We start from the raw sequence: 9,432 nt of genomic DNA, 5'->3' as shown, positions 1-9,432 counted from the left end.
AAGTGAGAGGAGAATGTGGTTAAAGTACACACACAGCTCTAAGCTGCCTGCCTACAGCACCAATGCATAGCATCCCAGCACCCAGAGCTGGAAGGGGCTCAGAGCACAGGCACCCAAATCCCAGTCTCTCTACCTGCCCCACAGCCCCGTGTCCCACAGAGAGGAAGGAAGCAGTGCGGAGTGCCCAGGCCATGGCTGACGGCTCCCAGCCCAGCTCGGCACCAAGCTCCTGTACACCGATTCTGCATCCAGCCTAGGCCCGTAGCCAGTGCCCTGCGACTGCCAGACACACCCGATGCCTGGGAACGGGAGTCAGCCTGGTGGTGTGCAGACCGCGAGACTCACAGCCAGACAGGCTGCAGTGTGATCCTGGCTCTGCCACCTACCTGCAGTGTGACGGGACTAGTGAGCTCTCCTGCCTGAGACTCAGTCTGCGGATCTGGGAACTGGCAATGCTGATGCCCCCACAGAGTAGTTGTGGGGTGTGGAGGTCAAGTGGCTGGAATGAGGCAGGTGCTCAGTGACATGAGGTTCCTGCCCCTGCTGTCTGGCTTTCTGGGCTCTGGCTCCTGGCGGGCCACCCACCTGCCCTGGGATTTGAGGTCTCACATCCCCGGGTGCTGCTCCCCTCCGCAGAGTCACTGACACACTCACAGCCTGAACAGGAAAGGCCAGGAGGGCAGGACAGAGCCATCCGTGTGGCTGGTGCCTGCCCCTTGGGTGGAGGGCCAGGAAGGCCTGGCAGGTGGCACAAGCGTGCACACCTCAGCTTGCTTCCCAAACCTGCCCACTGGCATCCCTCCAGTGCAATTCCAGGGGGACCTGAACTTCAAGAACAGCAATGAGTTCTGTTATCCCTCACGCTGGAGACAGACATCCACGAACCACAGCAGGGACGTGATTCCGCTAATGTTTCTGCATGGCACGGGCCTTCGGAGGGACAACGAGTCTCGGAGTTTCCTCTCCATAGAGATGAACAACTCTGATCATCAGGCTGGTAACAGGTTTCAAGCCAGAGGATCACGGCAATCCCAGAACCAGGGCAGGATTCTCTGCACCAGAGGCCATGAGTAGAATTTGGAGGAGAAATAAAACTGATCAGGTCAGCAAAGGCCCCACAAATGCAGGTATATAAGAATACAGGCTGTGGCTGGGCGCGGGGGCTCACACATGTAATCCCAACACTTTGGGAGGCAGAGGCAGGCAAATCACCTGAGGTCAGGAGTTCAAGACCATCCTGGCCAATATGGTGAAACCTTGCCTCTACTAAAAACACAAAAATTAGCCGGGCGTGGTGGCAGGCGCCTGTAACCCCAGGTACTTGGGAGGCTGAGGCAGGAAAATCGCTTGAACCCAGGAGGTGGAGGTTGCAGTGAGTCAAGATTGCACCACTGCACTCCAGCCTGGGCAACAGAGAGAGACTCCATCTCCAGGAAAAAAAAAAAAAAAGAATACAAGCTGTAAACAGGCAGTTTGGGTGAGGAAAAAGCTTGGTTCAGTGATTGCCAAAAATGCAAATGTGATCTGAGGCCACAAAATTCAAAGTATTATGTTTAGAATCAGGGAGGTGGAAGATCCTGTGTACCTGGAACCTCAATTTTATCTGAAACAGAAGAAATTTTGAAAAATGGAGCTGTCTAGGGACCAAAGGGCCCCAAGTGGGAGGAGCCTGGAAACTGTAGTGTGGCAGGGCAGGTCTGGGGCCGCTGACTCAGGAGAGGAGAGGAGGGGCCTGGGGCCTCTGAAGAACTGGTGAGCAGAAGACGAAGTGGCCTCACTCGTGTGGCCCCCAAGAAAGGATGACTCCAGGCAGCCCGGCTTCAGGCCCTCACGAAGCACCTCCTATCAGTTAGAGTTGTCTGAGGCTGGCTTCCCTCAAGTTTTGGGAGGTGGTGAGCTCCCGACACTGGAGGCATGCAAACACGGAGACCTGGCTGTGTCCTTGTCTATTACTGATGCTGCAGCGGGGCAGGAGCTGCAGCAGGTGAACTCTGAGCCAGCACCCCGGTTCCCCTGCAGCCCCGCTGGGCCAACCTGGCCCCGACCCACCTTCTCTCGGCTGCTGTGGGCCGTCAGGGAGCGGTGGGCTGCCCCTCGCAGGGCTGTCCTGTAGTTGCAGAAATTCCCTGTTGGGTCCATCTGGTGCTGGAAGGAGATAGGGAGGCATGTGGGCAGCTCTGTCCAGGGGGTGGCCGGAGGCACTCGGCAGCCCAGCAGCCTCATTTACCTCGAGGATGAAAAACTTGGCCGTCTTCACTTTGGCCCAGGTCTTCTTTAGCCTGGAGACAGGGCTCATGTTCATGCCAGCTAGAAGAGGGAGGGAGAGTTGGAGAGGGCTGCTTCTGGGACAGGGGGACCTCTGTTTAGCTGCAGCCCCTTGGGCTGCACCCTGACCAGGGCTGGGGGCTGCAGGGCTCAGTCTGTCACACGGTGGGTGGGTGAGGGGGTGCTGGTGGACATCACGGTCAGGTGGGTCTGCTCCCACCATGCCGGTCCCATTCTGTACTGAGCACCTGCACTGGGCCCTCGTTCTCTGCGTCTGGGGACATACCACCAAGCCCCCACCAAACATCCCGAGGGGGCTGGGCTTGCCTCAAAAGGCACGGCTCCCCAGGACCTCTGAGGCGGGGACATGGGACTGCCCAGGCCTTCAGACAGCCCAGCCCACGCCCTCCTGCTGCTCAGAGGCGGCCCCGGCTTGCACTCTGCCTGCCTGGCTGCACCCGCTCCGACCTCTGGGGGGGCCTGTGCACTGGGGACTCCAGGCCCGAGCCGGCCCACTCACAGATGATGGCCATGAGGGAGTTGAAGTTGCCGATGTTGAAGCACTCGCGGGCCACGTCGATGAAGAACTCAATCACCTGGGCCCTCTGCTTCTTCTTGGCTGGCTGGGGACAGGGCAGCAGAGCCTCAGCGGTGACACGCCTCCACCCTGCCCTGACCAGGCCCGCCCCCGTCACCCGGCCCTCTTCGCCCTCTCTAAACCCACTGCACAGCTGGGGCACTTGAGGCCCAGGGGAAACAGGGTCTCAGAGCGCTTCATGGGCCGAGCCAGCAGAGCCCGATGCCATAGAGGGCTAAGTGGGCCCGGTGGGGCACAGGCACTCCCTGTAGCCCTGGAGCAGGTGAGACGCACCTTCACGAGATGCTCCACAGCTCCCCTCCAGCGCCCTCCTCCCTCTGGGCCCGGCTCCCACCCAACTCCTTCCCTAAACTAGAGAGCCCCACCTACCTTCCCCAGCCCTGGGCTTTCTCCCCTCACTGGGGTACAAGCTGGCCCTGAGACCTGTCCCTCGAGCAGCCTCTCCGCTCTCTCCATCTAACAACTGCGTGACTGGTAAACCCTTGTTTGTGGTCGGGCGCTTGGGACTTCAGACCCCTCTGATGTGCAGAACCACACCATGTCCTTCCCTGGCCATCGTGGGCCACAGCTGGCTCCCTGGGAGGCTCAGGCCAAGCAAGCTTCACCCGGGCTCGGCCCTCTCGCCTGCAGCCAGCGGCGTGAGGGTGGGAAGTGGGCTGGGCCAGCGGGGCCTGCGTTGCATTCTTTCCACACAGGTGGGTGCTGCCTGCCCACCAAAGATGCAGCAAGGGTCTTTACTGCCACCAAGAAGTGGGGTGTTGTGCTCTGAGATGTGTCACCAAACCCCCTTCCAGGGGCTGTCTTGGCCACAGAGAGCTGCCCACCCAAAGCCGGCCCTGTCCTTTGAAGGGCAGCCCGCCCTGTGATGGGGGCTGAGCCAGGTGGGGGACAGAGGCCAACCCGTGTCTGTCGCCACATCGTCGCACGGGGCTGCCTCCTCTCTATGCTCGTCCGCAGGTGTGGACCCCTCATGAACACATGCCCCATACTCGGTCTCGGCACCTGCCACGGAGAGCCCGGCCTGCCGCGGCGCTGCCTCCAGCCTGGCCCTGGGATGAGCGGCCCCCTGGGCTTCATCTTAAGGTGAGAGTGGGTTCAGAGGAGGGCCCCTCTGCTGCAAGGAGGAGGACGGGTGGGTGTGGCCAGGGGGACTGCGACTCAGTGACAAGCACGTCTGGCTCCACGCTGCTGAGTTTTGGTGCTTTCCAGGAGCAGCTGGAACTATGGGCTTTTACATGTGTCTCCAGTGCTTAGAGGTCAGATCACGTCCACCTCTAGGTCCTGAGCAAGCCAAACAAGGCCAGTTGCAGGCCCGGCTGCCCAAGGCAGGCCGGCACAGATGGAGAGAGCAGAGCCATTGGGGCTGCGAGTGACTGCCTCTCACTCCTTCAGCAAACCCTCTCCAACACCCTCTGTGCCTGGCCGGTGGATCTGTCCTGGGTTCTACTTGGAGGGAAATGTCACTGCAGGAAAGCTGGTGTCACCTGGAGTCCTGGAGGGGTGCCCAGCCTGGCACTGGACTTGGAAATGAACAGGACTCAAGGTGTCCTTCCGGTTCCTTCCCCAGTAGGCTCCTCCCAACTCCAGCCGCCTTGGGCTATGCCAGGTGGTGCCCACCCTGGCTGTCTACTCACCATGCAGATCTCGGTTGCCACCAGGTAGCACAGTCTGTTGAACCATTTCACGTAAGCCTCTAGGTGGCTGGTCTTGTCACTAAAGCAGGGCTAGAAAAAACACGCAGGACCACATTCTGAGCCTTCTTGTCAATCATCTTTTAGAACATGAGGTCAGTTCATGGTCCCGACGACCCGGGAAATGTCAAAACCCCCAAACCATCCAGAACTACCAAAGATTTGGTGTGTACCCTTTTAGTTTTTTTAAAAACACATTTTTTTTTTTTTTTGAGACAGAGTCTCGCTCTGTCGCCCGGGCTGGAGTGCAGTGGCCGAATCTCAGCTCACTGCAAGCTCTGCCTCCCGGGTTTACGCCATTCACCTGCCTCAGCCTCCTGAGTAGCTGGGACTACAGGCGCCCGCCACCTCGCCTGGCTAGATTTTTGTATTTTTTAGTAGAGATGGGGTTTCACTGTGTTAGCCAGGACGGTCTTGATCTCCTGACCTCGTGATCCGCCTGTCCCGGCCTCCCAAAGTGCTGGGATTACAGGCTTGAGCCACCGCGCCCGGCCTAAAAATACATTTTAGAATGTAACTTCACACACACACACACACACACACACACACACACGAACCTCATTATTCCTGGATTCTGTATTTGCAAATTTGCCTCCTCTCTAAAATGTATTTGTAACCCCAAAAACTTGTGTCACTTTTGTGGTCTTCTGTACACATGCGCGGGGTGGCGCAAATATTGAAGTCGCGAGTGTCCGTGCGCGTCTCCAGCAGAGGCGAGGCAATGCTCTGTCCTCCTGCATCTCACTCTCAGACTTGGCCTACTGAGTATCGTGTCCTTTACGGTTTTGTACTTTTCGCTGATAATTTCACTGTTGAGAAAGGCCCCCGAGCATGGTGCCGAAGTGCCGTCTAGTGTTCCCACGCAGGCAAAGGCTGCCCTGTGCCTCACAGAGAAACTGTGTGTAACAGCAGCGTTCAGCCATGAGAAATAGCACTGTTGGCCATGAGATCAATATTAATCAATAATTTATATTAAATAATGTCTTTAAACATAAACACACATAAAACATGGTGATATATGGATCCGTTGACAAAAACGCTGTGATGAGAGGCTCACAGGGAACCTAACCTTGCATTTCCCCTGGGAGCAACGGTTCTGTGCTCACTCATTCAGTGCTTTTGACTTTATAGAACGCAGCTGCTGGGAGCAATGAGCGCCAGCTGTGTGTATGCATGCATCTATCATAACCATACACATTCCCGTACTTTGCTATGCAAACCTTTCCCTGTGCCATAACATATCCTTTGGAAACAAAATTTTTAAATGGATATAGAACTTTCCACTGTATAATACACCAGCATTTAAAAGATGAAACTTAACATAAATGTGTTTGTTAAAACTGCCAGGGTAGGCCAAGCGCGGTGACTCTCGCCTGTAATCCCAGCACTTTGGGAGGCCAAGGCGCGTGGATCACCTGAGGTTAGGAGTTCAGGACCAGCCTGGTCAACATGATGAAACCCCGTCTCTACTAAATACACAAAAATTAGATGGGTGTGGTGGCAGGTGCCTGTAATCCCAGCTACTCAGGAGGCTGAGGCAGGATAATCGCTTGAACCTGGCGGCAGAGGTTGCAGTGAGCCGAGATCATGCCACTGCACTCCAGCCTGGGCGACAAGAGCAAAACTTCATCTCAAAAAAACAAAAACAAAAAACAAAAAACCCCAAAAAACTGCCACGGTAACTTTTTTTTTTTTTTGAGACGGAGTCTCGCTCTGTTGCCCAGGCTGGAGTGCAGTGGCCGGATCTCAGCTCACTGCAAGCTCCGCCTCCCGGGTTCACGCCATTCTCCTGCCTCAGCCTCCCGAGTAGCTGGGACTACAGGCGCCCGCCACCTCGCCCGGCTAGTTTTTTGTATTTTTTAGTAGAGATGGGGTTTCGCTGTGTTAGCCAGGATGGTCTCGATCTCCTGACCTCGTGATCCACCCGTCTCGGCCTCCCAAAGTACTGGGATTACAGGCTTGAGCCACTGCACCCGGCAGTAACTTTCAATAAATAGAGGGGAAGATGGAATGGAAGACCTATTCATTCAAAAGAAGCAAAGAAAGGAGGAAAAGTAAACAGATAAGGAAGATAACTACATACTACAACAGAAGATAGCAAGAACAGATTCTTAAGGATTACTGATTACAACACTAATTAAAACATGCAGCTGCTTGCCACTTTCAAGAGATACACCTCCAAACACAAGCATATAAGTTAAAAAAAGAAGAATATATATCTGATAAATATTATATAGCTATATTAATCTTGAACAAAATAGACTTTAAGGCAACAAAAAAGATCCTAAGGCAAAAAGCTTTAGGAGAAATGAGAGAGTAATTGTGTAATGATAAAAGGTTCAGCTCATCAGGGATATGTCACAAGTCTAAACTTGATTGCAGCTAGTAACATAGGTTCAATATATAGAGGCAACAATAATCAGAAAGGTGAAGTTCTTTATAAGGAGAAGTTGAGTCCTCCAGTCACATGGAAGATTTTAACACACATGACAGTAATTAATAGGTTAGGGAGATTGAAAAAGAACAACCAAACGAAACCCAGGATGAATATGAATCTGAACAACACAATTTGAAGTAATAAACAAATAAGGAAACTTGAACTTAATTCCTTGATAATATGCATTCTTTTCAAATGTAAAGAAACTTAAAAAAATTTTTAAAAATAATCTATGGTTCAAAGATGAAATCATAATGGAATTAGAATGATAATGAAAATGTTAAAAAATAAAACTTGGGGGGCTGTAAATAAAAATTTATGTAAACAGAAATCATCCTGCATGCTTTTATTAGAAAAGAAGGATAAAAACAAGCTGAACATCCAACATAAGCAACTAGAAAAACAATATAAATCCAAAGAAAGTAGATGGAAGGAAATAATAAAGAGTAGAGAAGAAAGAAATGAAATAGTAAAAAAAACTACAATCTACAGAATCAACAAAGTAAAAAGATCTTTATTTGAAAACATTAACAAAATTGATGAACCTTTTATAAGACTGATAAAGAAACAAAGAGAGATGTAAATAATCAAAATACTAGAGATGAATCAATGTGGATGTGAAGAAATTAAAAAGATACCTAGAGAATATTACAAATAACTTTATGTCTATAAATTTGGAAACTTAGGGGAAATGGCCAAATTCCTAGAAAAATATAAATTACAAAACAGACTAAAGAAGAGACGGAAAACCTAAATAGTTCTATAACCATTAAATCAATAACAAGAATAAACAAAGAAACAAACAAGAATAACCTTGAATTAGTACAAGAAAGTCATCCCTCAAAGCAAATACCAGGCCTAGATGGTTCCATCGGCTAATTCTACAAAATGCTTCAAGAACAAGTAACTCCAGTCTGTCAGGAAGAACAGAGAACAGCGTAAGAGAAACAAAGACTACACAAGAACAGTGTCAGAAAGGGAAATAACCGTTCAGTCTCACATTGTAGAAATCCTAAACAAAACATTAGCAAACCAAATCCAGGGATATGTGAAAAAGATAACGATTTCATTTATCCCAGTTTTGTTTATCTCAGAAATGCAAAGTTGATTCAACATTGATTAAAAAACAGCCTGGCGCAGTGGCTCACGCCTGTAATCCCAGCACTTTGGGAGGCCGAGGAGGGTGGATCACTTGAGGTCAGGAGTTCGAGAACAGCCTGACCAACATGGTGAAATCCTGTCTCTACTAAAAATACAAAAATAGCTGAGCGTGGTGGTGGGAGCCTGTAATCCTAGCTACTTGGGAGGTTGAGGCAGGAGAATCTCTTGAATTCAGGAGGCAGACATTGTAGTGAGCTGAGATCGTGCTATTGCACTCCAGCCTGGGCAACAAATGCGAAACTCCATCTCAAACTACAACAACAACAGCAGTGAAAAACTAGGCCAGGTGAGGTGGCTCACACCTGTACTCCTAGCACTTTGGGAGGCCAATGCAAGCAGATCTCTTGAACTCAGGAGTTCTAGACCAGTCCAGGTAAACACGATGAAACCCCGTCTCCACAAAAAATACAAAAATGAGCCAGGTATGGAGGCGTGTGCCTGTAGTCCCAGCTACTTGGGGGGCTGAGGCAAGAGGATCACTTGAGTCCAGGAGGTTGAGGCCGCAGTGAGCTGTGTTCACATCACTGTACTCTAGCCTGGGCAAAAGAGCAAGACTCTGTCTCAAAAACAACAACAACAACAAAACCCACAACAAACAGACAAACAAAAGATTTATATTAGTTTTTATTTTAAAAACTAACATAAATAATCAGCTAGCAGTTTAAAGGAGAAGAGAATATGTGAGTAACAGGTCCAGAAAAAAAAAAATGAAATTTAACAACCATTCATGATGAGAATTCTCAGAAAACTAGGAAGGAACAGGATACTTCCTTAAGCTGATAATAGACTTCTAAAGAAATCCTGTAGCAAACATCATACTCTACTGGGACACGTTAAAAACATTCCTTTGAAAATCAGGACAAAACAAGGATGCCAGCTATCAATCCTTCCATTTGACATTGTACCAGAGGTGCAAGTTAGCACAATAAGTTAGTCAGGCCGGGCGCGGTGGCTCATGCCTGTAATCCCAGCACTTTGGGAGGCCAAGGCGGGCGAATCACCTGAGGTCAGGAGTTCGAGACCAGCCTGACCAACATGGAGAAACCTCGTCTCTACTAAAAATACAAAATTAGGCCGGGCGCAGTGGCTCAAGCCTGTAATCCCAGTACTTTGGGAGGCCGAGGCGGGCGGATCACGAGGTCAGGAGATCGAGACCATCCTGGCTAATACGGTGAAACCCCGTCTCTACTAAAAAAAATACAAAAAACTAGCCGGGCGAGGTGGCGGGCGCCTGTAGTCCCAGCTACTCGGGAGGCTGAGGCACGAGAATGGCGTGAACT

At 51.0% G+C, this 9,432-nt stretch overlaps 1 protein-coding gene across 3 annotated transcripts in view; it reads right to left on the bottom strand.

Annotated features, from left to right (window-relative positions):
* RASGEF1C (RasGEF domain family, member 1C) overlaps positions 1–9,432 on the bottom strand; it is a 42,802-nt gene that overhangs the window by 11,318 nt on the left and 22,052 nt on the right. For all 3 annotated transcript variants that reach the window (XM_011976852.1, XM_011976851.1, XM_011976853.1), the window contains 4 exons: positions 4,498–4,587; positions 2,786–2,888; positions 2,228–2,307; positions 2,050–2,145 (listed from right to left, as the gene is read on the bottom strand). In XM_011976852.1, the coding sequence (XP_011832242.1) occupies positions 2,050–2,145; positions 2,228–2,307; positions 2,786–2,888; positions 4,498–4,587 (369 nt within the window). The remainder of the gene's footprint in view (positions 1–2,049; positions 2,146–2,227; positions 2,308–2,785; positions 2,889–4,497; positions 4,588–9,432) is intronic.

This window comes from Mandrillus leucophaeus, unplaced genomic scaffold (assembly GCF_000951045.1).
Source record: "Mandrillus leucophaeus isolate KB7577 unplaced genomic scaffold, Mleu.le_1.0 Scaffold170, whole genome shotgun sequence".
Classification (NCBI taxonomy): domain Eukaryota; kingdom Metazoa; phylum Chordata; class Mammalia; order Primates; family Cercopithecidae; genus Mandrillus; species Mandrillus leucophaeus.
The sequence above is the reverse complement of the archived record's forward strand: the minus strand, read 5'-3'. Positions and strand labels throughout refer to the sequence as shown.